Raw genomic sequence first — 19,074 nt, forward strand, 5'->3', positions numbered from 1 at the left:
TGTTCAGGGAGATTGCAGTAGCCTCTCGTTGTTGTAAACAAAATATTGTAACTAGTACAACTTTATCTTTCCATAGCAGGGAAGGGAGTGTTTGCTTAGGTTCCAAGACATCTGCTGGAGATCCCACACCTTCCTGTAGTCTTTGATGCAAGGAGGGAAAGTGGCACGAGAAACAAATCTGACAAATCTGTAGGCAAAGAATCAAACTGTACTTGTTGGGTAGCATCAAACGAAGCTGTGAATGTGTGTGACTTTGTACATGGAGATGTGCCAACCCAGGAACAAGTACTGTGCATCATAAGAGAGAGAATGCCTGCAGCTAGTGGTTTCAGTATGTGCTGTTATTTCCTGAAGCAGCTTTGGCTGACTGCAATTTTGACCATTAATCATCCAGACCCTGAAATGGTGCCTATAGTCAGTCAGTCAGAGTCCCTCTCTCCCTCTCCCCCACCCTCTCCCTTCCTCCTTCCCTCCCTCCCTCTCTCTCTGTCTCTCTCCACCCGCCCATTTCCTGCCTGTCTGAACTTCAGCCTCCAACCCCAGTGTGTTTCCTGTCTGATTTCAGTGGCTGCAACTACTAATTTAGAGTCTTCAATGCATTTGTTGAAGGCTAAAGGATGTGGAGGAAGGAGCAAAGGCTCTCTAAGGCAAATCCCATCCTGTAGTCAGGTAAGGAAGAGGAATTACGAGTGGTTGTGTTTTTTTAAAGTGTGTGCTTATATAGAGGCTTCTTTACAAATGCATCTGCTGCTGTGCCTATTTAACCACAGCTGATTGGCAAAGCACATGTTTTATATATATATGGGTGTCTCAAGGATTTACGCTAAACATTTCTCAGTCTCTGACCTGGAGCGCCATTGTCAATTGCAGCAAATACCAGACTAGATCCACCATGCCTTTGACAGTGCACAGTCGTTTTATGCCTTTGTTGGAAGGAATAAATCTTCAAGAGCATGTGAGAGACAAGGCACAGATGTGAGCAAGTACCTTCATGCACCGGTATTCATTTATGTACGTGGCGCAAACTGGGCTTAGGAAAGCCCCACAGACTGCTTTTAATCAGGAAAATCAATAATAACAACATTTCAGCCCCATCTGTATTAAGAGCAGAGAAACAGGGAAATGAGATGCAGTTGCCTATAGGGAAAATATATTGTTTCTCCAGAGGTTCAAACAAGAAGGGAGGGAGGGAGGGAGGGAGGGAGGGAGGGAGGGAGGGAGGAAGGAAGGAAGGAAGGAAGGAAGGAAGGAAGGAAGGAAGGAAGGAAGGAAGGAAGGAAGGCTTGAGAAAGTTTGGGGAGATCCTTGCTGGGTTACATTATGGCATCTCTTTTCTCCTCTAAAATTATTTATTTGTTTGTTTGTTTATTCATTCATTTATTTGTTTGTTGAACAAAAATTATAAATTCAAACAAACAAACAAAAAACCCCTAACCTCCGACAGGGACAATAGGCACATTAGTGCATTTACACATGCCTCCTCTAGGAACCTCTTAAATATGGAATGAAGTCCACAGAAGTTATTAGAATTAAAACTCTAAATATTAGTAGCTGAGACAACTGAATTAGGTAAGCTATTTCAGACTTCGACAACTCTGTTACAAAAGTCTATTTTTAAAAAAATCTGAATAGACAAGCCTGATGTTTACAGGAAAGCAAAAGAAAGCTTTAGAAAGATAGAGGAAATTTTATCAAGGACATGTAGTTTATTTGTAGCACTTGAAGATTGCCTACAAGAAGCAGGTTACCCTCCAAGATTGCATACATGAGCAAGGATTGTCTTTTGTCCTTGCATGCTTCCTTCTCCCCCAGAGAATGAGAATCTGTTTCCCCTACACCCAAACCTCTCTCCCATCTCAATCATATCCTTTTAAAGTCTCTGCCAAAAATTCTGCTGTGTCCAAGTCAGGGATACGCTCCAAATTATACTCTTATCATGGTTGTTCCTTTTTTAAAAAAACAATCAAAGCTAAGCATTCTACACCAAATTATTCCTGATTCCACTTCCAGAAATGTTGAGTTCTGTGGCTAATTGCCTATTGCAAATATATGCTTTTGGTAATTACTGGCAGTGGCAAAAAGTACAGTAATAGCTGGGAATGATGGAAATTGTAGTCAACAATATCATGATGGCACAACCAGAGGTGGTATTCAGCAGGTTCTGACCAGTTCTGGAGAACCAGTAGCAGAAATTTTGAGTAGTTTGGAGAACCAGCAAATACCACCTCTGACTGGCCCCACCCTTATCTATTCTCTGCCTCCCAAGTCCCAGCTAATCAGATGGGTCCTGCTTTATTGCCCTGCACAGGAGAACGGAGCTGAAAAGCAGATTAGTGGGGTGGGGAAGGAATGGGATTTTCCAGTAATCTTCCCCTGCCACACCCACCAAGCCACACCCACCCATAGTAAAAAAATTTGAATCCCACCACTGATGGCATGGCATTTGTTCTACATTGGTAATCCTCACTGACAACTTCACCACCGCAATGAAATCAGGTTTTCATTGACATACACGTTCAATTCTATTTTTGTAGACTAAGACCAGAAAATGTTGGGAAATTATTATGGGTGGATTCCAATTTAGTTTGTACCCAGTTCATTCCAAGTTACTTCCTTTACCGAGATGTGAGAAAGTACCCCTATCATTCAGCTCAATCAGCAGATTATATAAACATATAAAAAGCTCAGCAAATATCAAAATAGGTACCTGGCCAGGGAAAAGAGAGAGATGAACCACAGGCAAGAATTCCTATTATCTATACATCTATCTGTATCTACCAAAAGCCAACTTTCAAAACTACTAGAAACTGCACTGTAGGTGCAGCATGGACAATGGACAATCCCAAAGGGAATGACCTTTGACTATTCCAGGCTTAACTCTCTTATGTAATAAGAACATGAAATTAGAGATGGAAAGAAGACACTGAATAATCCCTCCTTTATTCTGCATCATAAAGGAAGCAACTGGTAGGTGGGAAGGAAATATCCAACAGAAAAACTGAAGCTTATTGACTGTTGTTCTGCTCAGCCAACATAAATTTCTGAGTGTTGCCTTGCAGAAGAGATGCTAGCCCAGTTATTCATGTCTTCTCATTATAATGTTTAGTTCTTAGTATAACAGTTGTCCCATAAATAGCTTACATGACTCACTATTATGAAGCAGAAAAAAATTACCTGTATTGATTTTCAGTAAAATCTGCACATATAATTTTTTCTCATTCTTTTTAAGGTAACCAAAGTATGAAATATTGTTCCAAGAAATAATTATATAACACTTTGCCATTTTTCATGCCACATAGAAAAAAACAATTATATTTGTCATCACAATAGAACATGGATCTTCAGTGTTGCTAATAATAATAACTGAAAGCTGACATTTATAATATCTTTCCCAATTGCTGAAATAATTCATATCTACTATGAGAATAGAGGAAAGACTGCTTGCTTCAAGGTGGCTTGGTAAACTCTTAAAAAAATCACTTTACATTTTCAGCAGTCTCGATACATTCTTTCACCTTGACCAGCGCTATGACTAGCCGAAGGAAGAGAATACCATTTGGTGCCAGGAAATTATTTGTTAATAACATTATGGTGCTTTGGGAGAGAAAACTGTGCTGTTTTTCCAGGTGGCTGGGAGAAAAAAACACTCTGATAAATAATAGCACACCTAGCTATCCAGGACAAACAGTTCTAGTAGAAGAATTCAAACCAGATTTTCAAATGGTCTGATTGACACAACACTTTCAATTTTCAGTGTTCTTATTATAGACTGCACGGCAAATTTTCCATCCCATTAAATACAATTCGTAGCTTTTAAATAGAATTGGTATGCTGCTTAAAGAGGCAGATGGAGTGAAGTAAAGGGATTAAAGTCCTGGTTTAAGATCAGAAAATTCCAAATTCACCTTCCCATTTTGTCTGAATGACTTTGGGCAGGTTATTTTCTTTCAGGCCCAATTCTATCTTTCAGAGTTGAGCTGAGGATAACATGGCTGAATCATACCTCTAGTAGTTTCTAGGCCATGAAAAAGGATGTGCTTATTTTTCAGGAGCTTCTAATTTTCTTTTTCCCTCACATACACACACACACACACACACACAATCTATATAACTGGATTTCCCGATTTTAGTCCTTTGCATCCACAATTCACTGTCTACTGTAATTCAGCTTATGGGGTGGGGTGGGGAATGTCCTTAATTCTGAACTCTATGCTCTGAAGAACAGCTAAGTATTGCGTTAGTGAAGAATTCTGGATTAGAAAGACTGAATATTTTTTTTCTGACACTGTATCACTATGTTTCTCTTTAGAAAGTCATATGTGTGCCTTATTCCACCATATGTAAAATATTTTATTGTGCCTCACGCTCCTGGTGTTTGGCCTTTTCTCGTCCCTTTCAAATTCCTGAATCTCATACCTCATGTTATTGTTTGTTCAGACCTCACCAAAGGATACTGCTGACTAAGCATCACCCTTGGTGTCAGTTCCAGCCGACCTGAGGAATTCCCACCCAACCAGGCCCAGAAGCCAAGGACAGGAACAGTTCAGCTTCCTGCTCTTGTTGGTGTTTCTCTTCCAGCTGGAATCATGACAGGTGGGAGATAGGAACACATTTCTCAATTCTTCCAGGCTTCCAAATCTTTTAGATATGATACAAATCCCTTTGCTAGGATTTCTAGGGGGTAGAAATCTAGATGTGAAATTTAGGGAGTAAGGAAGGCAAGGGATTAAATGTTTTCTTGTACAAAACCTTTGAGTGGGAAATGGCTCCTATCTTAAATCCAATTTCTTGTCAGACTGAAGGGCTGCATAGAAAGAGTTCAAGTCAGAAAAGACCCAGATCAATTTTCTTCCTTTGACCAATCACCTTCTGGCCAGGTTCTCACAACATGCTAAACCCTAAACTAAAATTAACATAACAGAATTGTTGTGTTCACATAGAATGTTATGCCTACTCCACACAAATAATCCTTTTTATAGCTTAATGCAAATTCACACAATATATTTATCAGAAATGCTGGTCCATAATCTTTATAGTTTAATCAGATACTATGTGCAAAACCCACAACTATATGATCCCTGGATAGACCTCTGTATTATAGTTTTGGTTTGACTACTAAGGATCAACCATTTACTGCTATTCTGTATTGGTTTAAAGGCCAGCCTGACTATATAAAAATGGTGTGAATCACAGCATGAATTCATGCAATCCAGCAGCCAGAGAGAAAACACCCCAGCCCTGTGAGAGAACAAACACCATCAAATTCAATATCTGTTCAAGTGGCACTTTCTAAGACTTCAACATGACACATGCTACAATTGTTCAACAGCTTGTTTAACAATAACTTACCCAATGTGATTGGTCCTTAAAGAGATCTCCAGCTCCCTCAGCACTTTGGTGGATTCCTGCACCCTCCGACGGAACTTCTGTAAGCATAAATAACTCCTTGTTCTAACAGTATACAGCACAATCATTTTTTTACACAAATGAACCAAGATGCAGGGACAGGATTGTCCATCAGGTTAAGTGTACTGATATTTCCTTTTCTATCACTCTTCATATCCTTCAATTTCCTTTTTGTTCATAAAAATAATAACTTTACCATTAGTTATAGATAATCATCAACAAGGTGGGTATTTCCATAGGTCCGAAGGACCTGGGCTTAGTTCAATGGTCACTGTATCTTTTTTGCTGAGTACAAATAAAATATCTCTCCTGTAAAGCAAGGCTTGAACTGCAGAGGTCCAGAGGTAGTTTTGAGGAGTATGAAGACTGTGTGTAGAAGTGACCATAGAATCCACTTTGTGCGTTCAGCACTGCCACATTGCTGCCTGCCCAGTGAATTAGTACATAGATCACCAAAAATTGTGGGACTGTAGAGTATATTATTTTTCACAATTTACAATTCACAATTTATTTTTTCACAAAATAATTTCACAATTATTTTTCACAATTACAACTGTGGTAGCTTCCACTCCAATGACTTATCCTAGGGGTATCAAACTCAGGTCGTCATGGCAGCATCATGTGACATATTGGGACTTTCCCCCCCTTTGTTAAACCAGGCATGGGTGTGGCCAACTCATGACGCATCCGGCCCGATGGCTGGGAGTTTGACAGCCCTGACTTATCTCTTACACAGGTAATCCTTAACTTACAACCACAATTGGGATCAGAATTTCCATGGCTAAGCAAGGTGGTTGTTAAATAAGTCACCCTTGATTTTAAGGCCTTTTTTGCCACAGTTGTTAAATGAATCAGTGCAGTTGTTAAATGAATCAGGCAGTCATTAAGCTAATCTATTTCTCCCCCATTGATTTAGCTAACTGGAAGTTGGCTAGCAAGATCACAAACGGTGATCACATGACCTTGAGACATTGCATATAGTTCTCAAAGGGTCGCCACCAGGGGTGGGATTCAAATTTTCTAACAACTGGTTCTGTGGGCATGGCGTAGTTGGTGGGCATGGCTTGGTGGTCATGTTATTGGCTGGGCGTGGCCAACTCAACATCACTCACATCGAGGCACGCATCTCCTCACCTGGCCTCTCATGACTGTGGGGATGCTGCAACAGTCGTAAGTGTGAAAAATGGTCATAAGTCAGTTTTGTCAGTGCCATTGAATGGTCACTCCACACAAGCAAAGTACCAGCAAAGGAGGGGGGAAAAACTCCAGAGAAGTTCCTGGGACAGGAAGTCTAGTCCTGCCAAGAACGTAATAAGGGTTAACAGAGAGGCAGTTTCTGTAAGTAACACCAGAATGTTTCCTTCCTGTCTTCCTTACAGGATTAGGCCAGTAATTTCTTCTAACAACCGGTTCTCCGAACTGCTTCGAATGTTAACAACTGGTTCTAGCGAATAGGTGCGAACTGGCAGAATCCCACCCTGGGTCGCCACTTACAATATACACTACATAAACATGATGAAAAAAATTATGCATATACCCACATATATGACACAGGGAAACCATGCAATCTAGTATACATCCCAAAAACGGATCTTGCGAGTTTACAAGATGGATTAAAGGAGTCTTTAAGGCTTACCTTTCGGGTAACACCTGGATCGAGGAAGCTCTTCAATTTCTGTATATATGTATGGGGTGGATTTTTCACTTGAAACCTTTCCTGTTGGGTAGTGAAAAAGAAATGGAGGAAAGAGATAGAGGGAATTATTGTGTATGCAAGAAATATTTGAGAGCACTAGAAAGCTACATTGTGGATTTATTAATTCTACAACTCTCCCCTCAGCATAAAAAGGAGCCGTCACTTGCATTGAAAGCATGCCAACCAGGGACTGAATTTAGGTACCTACTAATCCAAATAGCAGATGCTTCTTTATGTCTGCTTCCCTAATAAATGTGAAAGGAAAGCCATTTTCATTTTGTGCTCCACACAGATACTTTCTGCTCTGGCTCCTCAACAGCCCTGTTCTTGTGTTCACATGTTAGAAAAGTCCCTATAACTTCAGGATTGTAAGACTAAGCACAATTGCTCTGTTGAAGAGTTTTACTTCTAAGCGCACAGGAATATAGGATCAGGTTATAAATAATCCAACTGAAAACCATTTTCTTAGCAAAGTGCCTGCCTACTCACAGACCTGCAAAAAGAATATTCTGAATCCATGAACATTGTTTCAAATAAATTGATGGAGTTTGGGCATTTAAGCTGTGACTCCTACTGCAAGATCAAATGCCTTTTTGTATGAGATTGGTGATTGTAATTAATGTCCTATATTTGGCTTTGATCAAATATAGTATCAGTCTGATCCAGCAGCCTCCTCTAATTTTATGCAGTGTCCATTTACATGCATATGTTTGGGTGCAGCAGTTTTTTACAGGATTTGGTTTCCTCCCCAGATGGTTTCTCCTGGTAGTTCATCTCATAAAAAGCAATTTTCCTTTAAAATAACCCAAACATCTCAGGGACTTTGTGCCCCTGTACTGCTCTTGAAAAAAGTTTCTGGGCTGAAGCACACAATCACTTTTCTTGGCCAAACTCCCCCAGTTTGAGAGCAGCACCGATGAGCTGCAATTGTTTTACACTTAAATCCTGAATTATTCCAGGTTTGATACAGCCTTCAGCAAAAGGCCCTCTAATTAGCCATGATCTATATTGGCACCATCCTGTTTATTTGGCAGTTGGGTCCAAGAAAATGCTAAGATAAATCATTGTAGGTTTTTGTTGTTGTTGTTGTTGTTTGGTTTAGTTGGGGCTTTTTTTAGGGAAATAGGGGAAGAATTAGCAATGAAATTTGTCTGGGCTCAAACAGTATTTTAGGGATACTCCATGAAAAGGTCAGGCCTCTTGCACATTTTAAGTGTTGTTCTCTACATTAGTGTTCTTTAAACATTTTTCTGGGAACCCCCTCCCAGTTTTAAATATAGTAAATATAATAAATATTTATTGAGATTTACCAAATTAAACACTGACATTGATACAGTCACTACACCTCTCGCAATCATTTGAGGGGACTTTACTATTGGTATATTCCATTTCTCATAACATAAGCTGGCAAATAATTTGATTTGCAGGCCCTTGAGAAGGTCTTGGAAGGACTTTCAGGATCCTTAGACTACACTTTGAAAAACTCTGCTCTAAAGAATATCAAATTGACCAAAAATGTCCAGAAAATAAAAAGCACCAAAGCATTTCTTTTCATTTGCATTTGCAAAGCATTGCATTTCAGTTTGTAACCGAGCTTTACCTAGATCAAATGTAGAAATTTCCCATTACTTACAGGGATAAAGGGACTATTCCTAGATGCCAAAGACTTCATGTACAAAAGAGCCTTCAGATAAGGAGGTGCTGTCTGCTCTTTTAAAGGAAATCAAAGCCCTTAGATCAAGGGGACCCCATGTTATTTCTGGCAATAGTCCTCTTGACTGAGTCACAAGCTGATGTACCCTGACATGTTATGTCTCTTTCATGTTGGCAGTCTCTCTCTCTCTCTCTCCCTCCCCCTCTCCATTTTAGCTCCTACAGCCCTCTTACCTGGTCACAGATTAGATCCCATTTCTTCTCATTGTCATATTGCCTCAGAAGACGGGCCTTGTCGGGAGGGAGATTCATAGAGCTCTGTGGAAAGAAGCAGAGGGACAGGTAGTGGAGAGGCACATACCAGACTGCCTTCTGCATCCTGCAATGCATCTTCAGAACTGGGTGCGTGGTAGAATATGCATTATATTGTTTATATTCTGCAATGGCTGCTGGGCAGAAGGCAGGGTTTGTTTTATTATTATTTGTACCCTTCCTTTATTTAATTTTTCAGAATAACTCAAGGTGATCAACATATCCAACATACCGTCCTCCTCCTATTTTCCCCACAACAATAACCCTGTAAGGTAGGTTGAGTTGAGAGTCAATGACTAGCCTAAAGTCACCCAGTCATGGTCAAGGTGTGACTTGAACTCATCACCTCCTGCCCTCCAGCCTGGTGCCCCAACCACTAGACCAAACTGGCTCTTTTTTAAAAAAATATCATTCATTCATTTTCATTCATTCATTCATTCATTCAAACCATTTTTATAACTTGTATCAAATTCTGGATGGCTCTCAGGCAACAATTAAAGCAACTTCAATAATAAAAAAAAATAATGCATATATCTATTAAAACCAACAACATTAAAAACCTAGCACCAAAATTAAGCTTCCACATGCATATCTCATAAAATCCTCTCAACCACTTCACTCTATCCCAGTACTTGGGAGGGGGAGCCTGATTTTAAGTACTTTTTGGAAGGCTAAAGAGGGCAGAGGCCTGCCAAACTGCAAGAAGGGCATTCCATAGGGGCAAGAACTACCATAGAAACAGGCATGGTTCCTAGATCCTATAATATGTCAATGTTTAAGAGAAGGTACTAGGAGCACATGGGTTGGCAAACTTTCAGGACCCATGAGGACTGGATAGCAGAAGAATGTACTGGCTTGTCGAGAGTCCAGAATTTAATCAAAACCACAGAGCATCCAGGACACTGAAGCTAATAGCCTTCAGCATCTTTGTGCAAGGACCAGCCTTTTGTTACAAGGTACAATTTTTATGGCGCCATCCTGAGCATCTCCATTAGGAAGCCAAGCACACTGTGTTTTGTGGGATGTCCCGGGTGGACTGCAGGTAGGGCTGTAGTTCAAACATTTCATTTTGTGCAATTTGGGGGAAAGGGTATGTTTAAACACTTGTAAAACTTGGGACAAACCTGTCTCCACCCTCCCCCTCAAAATTAATTTCTCTTGTATGTCCCTAACCAATTTTTTTCTGAGCCTTGCTCCTACCCTCCAACAAAGGGAGATTCGAACAGAACAGAATAGAATAGAATAGAATAGAATAGAATAGAATAGAATAGAATAGAATAGAACAGAACACTATTGGCCAAGTGTGATTCGACATATAAGGAATTTGTCTTGGTGCAAATGCTCTCTGTACATAAAAGGATACATTCGTCAAGAGTCAAGAATCATAAGGTACAACACTTAATGATAGTCATAGGGTACAATAAGCAATCAAATCATACTAGGAAATGGTCAATAATCCCTGGGGGAGGGTTTTGGTAGGAGAGGCAGCTTGGTTAAGGGACTGTTTTCCCAGGCAGCTTTGCTAGTTCTCTTTTTTATTTATTTACATTTATTTATCACTGCTCTAGCTCATTCCATTGGTGAACAATTCTGAATATATACTTATCTAACATCCATAAATCTGTAAATTTCTCAGCATCTGATGATGAATTCTTTATTATCCTCATGAGGTTTCCATAAACAAATTATGTCCTCTTGAATTTCTGTTTTAAAATCTGCATTTTTACCCTAAGACTGTTTATGTTTTGGATATCTTTTATTATTGTTTAGCTATTGAATTTAAATGCCACCCATTTCACTCCACAAAGCAACCCTTATATGTTTATGAACTTTTTTTTAATGACAGTCAGTGTAATATTGTGTTGAAAGCACTGGACTCCGACTAAAGAAACTTGAACCCAACCATGGAGTTCACGGGATTATTTTAGGCCAATCTTTCTCGGTTTCAGTCCAACCAACTTCACAGCATTGTAAAAGGGATAAAATTAGGGAAGGCCTCATGTAAATTACCTTGAGCCCTGCCTGTGAAAAAAAAGTGGGATACAAATGCAATAAAAATAGAGTTGGACTTGTGTATTTTGTATTTGTATTATTTTATTAAGTATTTATTATAAATTGCCTGAAAAACATTGTGTTATTGAGTTGCAAAACAAACATCTATAAATTGGCCTGTGAAAAGAATGACTGACATTCAAATACTCTAAACAAATGAATATTTTGTCTTCCACTTCCTTTCTCCTGTTTTTTCTGATTGAGAAACATGGTTCCAAGTTTGGTATATCTGTTTTGTTTGTCAATGATAACTCAAGAGTTCCAGTTCTACCATCCGGACAGATCATCCCAATTTTACTAGAGTGATCTGACCAGCCCATGGCAATTCAAACTGTGGAATGAAAGAATAGTACACGTCAAAATTAGATCACTTCCAATAAAATCAGACATTCCATGATAGCAATGGACGGATGGTTAAAATAGGCAATGCTGAGATTATAACAGGTGGAGTTGCTGGGCTAGGTGATAGAAAATTTTGACCTTGGATGAGATAGGCTCAGAACCAGGTTGGGGAAGCCTGGCTCTCATTTTTCTTTCTCTTTAAGAATGATATCTGCATCAAAGAACAATCTCATGGAAAGAAAATTCTATTCTATTCTTATTCTCATTCCTATCCAATCCTATCCCAATTCCTATACAATCCTATTCCTATCCTAGTCCATATTTATCTCTGATCTCAGTATATGGAATAGATATGATAGCTTTAGGGCTTAGCAAGAAATAATAACTCAAATGATAAAGTGAAATGAAATTGCCTTACTGTAAAGTATTCTGAATCACACCACTGGTTCACCTATCCATTAATTTGTGCTTTGACTAGAAACACTTCTTCCCATCTTGAAAGCTTCAAGTAAGGTTTTCTCTTAACAATCTGAAATAATTATACATTAACTTAGGGCTGCTGTGGATCCAACATGTGCCTTTATTATCCAGGTTGGTTTGTTTACATTATGGTAGGAAGTGAGCTGAAGGTAGCTTGAAAAGAGAAGAAAGTTTCTTACATCTGCACTTTTTCTATTCTTGTACTTTTTAGTTGGCTCTACAACACAGTAAAACAAAACTAGCATACCTACATACAGTACAAGAAGAAGCTAATCATCTCTCAAACCATGTGTACCTTTTAAAAATTACAACATGTCACAGTCAAATCCCAAAAAGGAGCCTCTAGTGTTATGGATATACTCAGGGGTGGGATTCAAATTTTTTAACAACCGGTTCTGTGGGCGTGGCTTAGTTGGTGGGCGTGGCTTGGTGGTCATGTTATTGGCTGGGCGTGGCCAACTCAATATCACTCACATTGGGGCACGCATCTCCTCGCCTGGCCTCTCATGACTGTGGGGATGCTGCAACAGTTGTAAGTGTGAAAAATGGTTATAAGTCATTTTTTCAGTGCCACTGTAACTTTGAATGGGCACTCCACACAAGCTAAGTACCAGCAAAGGAGGGGAAAAAAAACTCCAGAGAAGTTCCTGAGACAGGAAGTCTAGTCCTGCCAAGAACGTAATAAGGTTTAAGAGGAAGTTTCTGTAAGCAACACCAGAATGTTTCCTTCCTGTCTTCCTTACAGGATTAGGCCAGTAATTTCTTCTAACAACCGGTTCTCCGAACTGCTTAGAATGTTAACAACCGGTTCTAGCGAATAGGTGTGAACCTGTAGAATCCCACCCTTGGATATACTGTCCAAATAGGCATGAAAAACGTCTTATGTGCTGTCAATGCTTCTGGCTCTAGTTTTCCCCAGATCTTAAAAGCTGCTAGACTTAAAACTGATTTCTTCATGCTCAAAATAAGACCTAGAAGCTTTCCTCCAAAGGTTTCCAACTGGTGACATATACTACATCAAAATCATCTGTTTCTAAAATTAGGGCGAGTTGAATTTTTTTTCCGGTTCCTTGCCTCATTCAGTGGTAGGAATTTCCAGTGTTTAAATCTGCGTCTCTGTGTAGGTTGCATGTAAGCCTTCAAGTCTCTTTGATTCTTGCAAACTACAAGATCAAGTCCATGAAACTTTTTAGGTAACATTTTCAGAAATGGTTTATTTTCACCTCCCTCCAAGGATTAAAATGACTGGCTCAGTTACCTAGTTGGCTACTACTGTATATAGACGCAGAACTAAAACTTAGGCCTTTCCACTCCAAGGTCAGCGCTTTAACCACTATGCCAAATTGGCTTTTTTACATGGATATTTAGATAGTTTTTGACTTACAACAGTTTGCTTAGTGACCATGCGAAGTTACAGTGGTACAGAAAAAAAATGACATGACTGTTTTTTTAACCCTTACAACTGTTGAGGCACTTCCCTGGTCGCATGATCAAAATTCAGATGCTTGGCAACTGATTCATATTTATGACGATTATATAGTGTCCCGTGGTCCTGTGATCACCTTTTGTGACTATCTGACAAGCCAAGTCAATGGGGAAACCAGATTCACTTAACAACCGTGTTACTAATTTATCAATTGCGGTGATTCACTTAACAAATGTGGCAAGGAAGGTCATAAAAAGGAGCAAAATTCACTTGACAAATGTCTCACTTAGCAACAGAAATTTTGGGCTCAATCATGGTCGTAAGTCAAGGACAACCTATATTATACATCCCAAGTTCTCACTGATCCAGGGTTTTACAAGTTTTGCAAGAGGTTCAGGCATGCTTAATACTATACAGCTGCACAGGAATTATCCCAAGCTACATATTTCCCCTCTCACGTTCAGCCACATTTGTTTCCTCCCACCTTCTGCAGTAAATAAGTAGAGAAAGTAGAACATAATGCCTTTAGCCAACAATGTCTGCCAGAAGGAGCCTCTTTTATTTTTCCTAGGCAAGGAAGCATTTGCTTTCAGGAAATGACCCCCCCACCCCAAAGAAAAAGATCCTAAAAATAAAATCAAACATGACTCATTGCATGTGGTGGTCAGGCTATGATACACTCAGCAGTTGACACAGTTCCAGAGTTTCATACTGACAATACAAGAAGTAGCTTCTGTAGATGCGGAAAGCTAACAGTTGAAGATGTATTTTGGGTTTAGGTTTTCCCCTCTTGCTATCCAAAAAAACTGAGTTTGAAACTGTACAAACTTTTGGATTGGCTTCTACTTTAGAGAGCCAGATGAATAGGCACGATGCTATCAGAACGTTTGTGGAGCCAAGGGAAGACTCCATTTTTGTTGGAACATGTGGCTAAATGAGATGGTTGTTAAGTGAGTTTTGCCACGTTTTATTACCTTTCTGGCCACAATTGTGCAGTTGTTCAATCAGTAATGATTGCATAGTAAATCTGGCTGCAGTTCGGCAGTTTGATCCTGGCTGGCTCAAGGTTGACTCAGCCTTCCATCCTTCCAAGGGGGGTTAAATGAGGACCAAGATTGTTGGGGGCAATAGGCTGACTCTATAAACTGCGTAGAGAGAGCTGTAAAGCACTATAAAGCAGTATATAAGTCTTAAGTGCTATTGCTATTCTTTCTTTATTGGCCAAGTGTGATTGGACACACATGGAATTTGTCTTGGTGCATATGCTCTCGGTGTACATAAAAGAAAAGATACATTCGTCAAGAGTCAAGAATCATAATCATTGACTTTGCTGGTTAGAAGGTCGCAAAAGATGATCACACACAGCCTCTTCAGACAGACACTTCAATCATCATAAATATGTACTGGTTGCCAGGCATCCAAATGTTGATCATGTGGCCATGGGGATGCTGCAAGGATCGTAAGTGTGAAAAAGTATGAAGTCACTTCTTTTAGTGTCATTGTAACTTGGAACAATCACTAAAAGAATTGTTGTAAATCAAGCACTACCTGTATTGTATGTTATTTTGGTTTTTTTTTAAAGGTAATCCCTTTGAAGTCTAAGGAAGACTTTAGGATAAGACTTTTATATAGCAATAGCAACAGCAGTAGCCTGTGGACGTACATACTGCCTCATAGCTCATTACTGCACCCTCTGGGCAGTTTACAATATAAGCATTATTTGCACATTACCCCCAACAATCTGGTTTCTCTTTTTGATTGATCTCGGAAGGATGGAAGGCTGAGTCAACCTTGAGCCCTGTCAGGACTGAATTCCAGGCTGTGTAGCTTACATACTATGGAATAAATACTAGCAATCTGTATTAAAATATATCAGAGGTGGTATTCAGCAGGTACTGACCAGTTCTGGAGAACCAGTAGCGGAAATTTGGAGTAGTTTGGAGAACTGGCAAGTACCACCTCTGACTGGAGATTTTACAATATCATTCCCCTGCCATGCCCACCAAGCCCACAGAACTGGTAGTAAAAAAATTTGAATCCCATCACTGAAATATATTATACTCCAAAACACCAAATTAAATATGAGGCTGCCTGTGTAATATCCTTCTCTGACCTTGCTTCTATTCAATCTATTGTAGAGTGACACCACCTCGTCGCCCTAAACTTTGAAAATGTTGGAGTTGGGATGCCCAACCTCCGTTTTTTTTTGGCATAAGATAAAGTGTGTCTCTCAACTTAAGAGAAAAAAGGATATCTCAGTTGCATATGAGAATGACTTGAGTAGAATTTTTCTGAGGTGTGTGTTTATTTTTAGATACTTGCTTTGTGCATACCTGAGGGTTAGCTGCATCTTGGCAACATCAGTCATAAAAGGAAAGCAGAGAGGAGAGCAAATATTTCAAAGAGTGATGTCAATTTGTTTTAATATACTGTACAGGTGCAGCACTGTCTTAAATCATCAACTTTTTCCAAGACTGGAATCTCTTTAATTCTGGGATTCACACATTCTACGTGGAATTTGCCTCTTAAGAATATGATGGCAGAACATCATGTGACATTTCCCAAGCATTCTGTAGTGCAAGTGAACATGTACAGATTTCACAACCTGTCCAGTGGTGGGATTCAATTTTCTTTACTACCGGTTCTGTGGGCATGGCTTGGTGGGCGTGGCAGGGGAAGGATACTGTAAAATCTCCAGTCAGAGGTGGGATTTGCCACTTCTCTGAACTACTCAAAATTTCCACTACCGGTTCTCCTGAACTGGTCAGAACCTGCTGAATACCCACCTCTGAACCTGTTCCTCAAGCCTACATTAAAGAAAATCTCATGGAGCCATATCTGTGTGAAATGAACAAAGACAGTCTACAAAGTTCCTAGTAGTTCAATTAACTTTTTACCTGACCATGCCATTTCAGACCAGCATTAGTGCCAAATCTTCCAATACAATGTCCTGGCTACAATTCATATCCACAACCCATGATGGACAGAAAGTTCAAACAAGATTTCTAGATAATTTACATTAGATAGCAATAGCTTTGATATTCAAATATTTAAGAACACTGGTATCAATTAAGTCAGGGGTGTCTTGGAAAATATAAGGGGCCAGCCCACATCACTTCAGCCCGGTCTACCCAATGAGAAGAGGAAACATTGGGCCAGTGTCGCTTCGGCCCAATCTACCCCATGTGAAGAGGAAACATGCCAGCAGTTTGGGGAGTGGCATCAAGCTGGCCACGCCCACCCAGTTGGCCACACCCAGTGAGTGGCATCAAGCTGACCATGCCCACCCAGTCAGCACACCCACTCAGTCAGCCATGCCAGCCCAGCCCCCCAAGGTCAACCCCAGCCCTGATGTGGCCCTCAATGAATTTGAGTTTGACACCCCTGAATTAAGTTGTCTCTGATAACTACAATTAACCTGCAGAGCTGTAGGCAGTTTTTTTGTAAAGGGGTGAATTTTAATTGACTTTGCGCTCACTGTTGAAAACAGTCTTTTCGCTGAACAAGTGCTTTATTGGGTACCTCTGGATTACTTTGAGTAATTCTTTATTTCACATCTGAAACTGGAGGGTGGATTGAATATTCAAATGGGGGTAAGGGAAGCAAAGTACATTCCACAAGCCAAAACAAATCTTTTCAATCCAATGCCTAGTATAACACCTACATTTTGTTGCAGGGTTGTAGCATCATTCATTGGGCTGTTTAGGCAACATTTGCTAATTAGGGATCCTGAGTGAACAAAGCTGAAGAGGGAATTACCACAGATAATACCATCAGCAGAAAATTCTGGTCTCCACCCTTAGGAGAATGACTGCATTGTGAATGGGTAAAGTTAGGTCTCAGATTACAAGACCAAATAAAATGACAGGAAAAGCCTTGACATCATCAGAGCTGTAGTGGTTAGAACACAATACTGCAGTGCAGACTACGCTGACTGCCAGCAGTTCAATTCTCACCAGCTCAAGATTTGACTCAGCCTTCCATCCTTCCGAGGTGGGTAAAATGAGAACCCAGATTGTTGGGGACAATATGCTGACTCTGTAAACCGCTTAGAGAGGGCTATAAAGCACTGTGAAGCAGTATATAAGTCTAAGTGCTATTGCTATCATGTGATAATAGATTTCATGTTATAATAGATTTAAGAAATCAGTCCTTCCAAGCCCTGAGTACTTTTAATTTTGCATTTTTAAGATTAATTCAAAGTTATTAGGAGGAAATATGTATGTAGTAAAAAATACAGACACTTGTAAAAAATGTACAGCATACAATAAAGAAAACAGCTTGCCAAAACTGTACACATTAGGAAGATGGTTTGCAAAGATGCATATATTAGGAAAATGTGCATTAAAAATTCACAGGGCAAACTTCAGCAATTCTTAAACCGATAAAGGAAATTGAATGAACCAAACTTAAAACTGGAAAAAAAATGAGAAACTGGGCAGATTTATCAACTCTGCATTTTGTTATTTTTAAATATGCACACACACACACGTTGTACTATTCACACGTTCCCCAGTTCTACACCCAGACATTCCCATGTATTTTGTGCCCAATTCACAAACTTGCCAGCCCAATCCTCTAGATCAGAGTTTTTCAAACTTGGCAACTTTAAAATGCATGGCTCCAAAATCCCAGAATTCCCCAGCCAGCATGCTTTCGTACATCTTAAAATGCTCAAAGTGGGGAAACCTTGTGCTGTATCACACATCTATGATACCCCTTTCTTCCATTCTATCATTCCTACTACCATGCGTGTCACGTTAACCTTCCCCCACGCAGGCAGGATTGATTTATAGTGGTCAAGCTCCATTTACAAAATGCAGGCTACCTGCCAGATTTAAAAGCCCACAGTCTCTGACTCAGTGGCTCTCTGACTCCTTGGAAATGTAAGGAGGATGGAGCTTCAACAAAGTCACTTTTGTTCTTACGGGGGAGGAATTAGAAGTGACAGGGGTTGCCACAAGAAGGCGAAAAGGGCCCACACTGCATTCCTAAACTGCTCCCAAACCAGCCCCTTCTGGTTTTCAACCACCAGTGCTAAAATCTTCTTTCCCTATATTAGAACAGAGAAGGCAGCTTGGACCAGTACAGAACTTTTATATCCAAAAGGGGAGAAGATCTGCCTTAAGTACCGTAAATGACCAGGAAGCACACTCAAAACATTTAAGTAGAACTACTAGCTACTAATCATTAGTTCTACTTCCATGAACGATTAAACTTTGAAAAGAGAGAGGGGAAAAGATTCCCCTCCACTCCCCCACCCAGTTTGTGGCATGAACATCATCTGGTCTTAATCTTTTATAAATACTCCTGCTCCCAACCAACATTGTCCTTCATTGCTAATTTTGAGGGAATGAAGTAGAAAGGCTGGAGCTGTTGTATGCAATAGCAGCCACTTATAAGTCAATACCCAGAGGATGTCTTCCTATTCTAACCCTGAAATAGTTCAGTCATTTCTGGGATATGGGACAGGAAGTCAGAGATATTGTGGCTCTAAATATAATAAAACTCTCAAGATTTATTTAAACCTTGAATCTAGTAAGTAAGGTACTAAAGATTGGGCTTGAATAATTTTGTTTTGTCAAAACAAAAATGAAGCTAACATTGCAAAACCGCTTAAACCATAATATATTGTGATTCTACCTTCTACCTTTTGGATTTTTAAGGAACAGTTGTGTTTAACTTTCCTCTAAGAAGCTTTTATTAG

General features: G+C 39.8%; 1 protein-coding gene and 1 long non-coding RNA gene across 4 annotated transcripts in view; one reads left to right on the top strand and one right to left on the bottom strand.

Annotated features, from left to right (window-relative positions):
- FMNL3 (formin like 3) overlaps positions 1 to 19,074 on the bottom strand; it is a 93,559-nt gene that overhangs the window by 40,568 nt on the left and 33,917 nt on the right. For all 3 annotated transcript variants that reach the window (XM_087956326.1, XM_087956323.1, XM_087956324.1), the window contains exons 2-4: positions 8,990 to 9,073; positions 7,043 to 7,123; positions 5,350 to 5,426 (exon numbers count right to left, since the gene is read on the bottom strand). In XM_087956326.1, the coding sequence (XP_087812452.1) occupies positions 5,350 to 5,426; positions 7,043 to 7,123; positions 8,990 to 9,073 (242 nt within the window). The remainder of the gene's footprint in view (positions 1 to 5,349; positions 5,427 to 7,042; positions 7,124 to 8,989; positions 9,074 to 19,074) is intronic.
- On the top strand, positions 542 to 9,157 carry LOC148132267 (uncharacterized). The gene is made up of 4 exons (XR_015747787.1): positions 542 to 669; positions 4,438 to 4,593; positions 5,158 to 5,428; positions 8,972 to 9,157. It is a non-coding gene; the product is annotated as an uncharacterized LOC148132267 (long non-coding RNA).

Source organism: Notechis scutatus, chromosome 2, assembly GCF_049901735.1.
Source record: "Notechis scutatus isolate UNSWTSFEM ecotype Mainland chromosome 2, rNotScu1.2, whole genome shotgun sequence".
Taxonomy (NCBI): Eukaryota; Metazoa; Chordata; class Lepidosauria; order Squamata; family Elapidae; genus Notechis; species Notechis scutatus.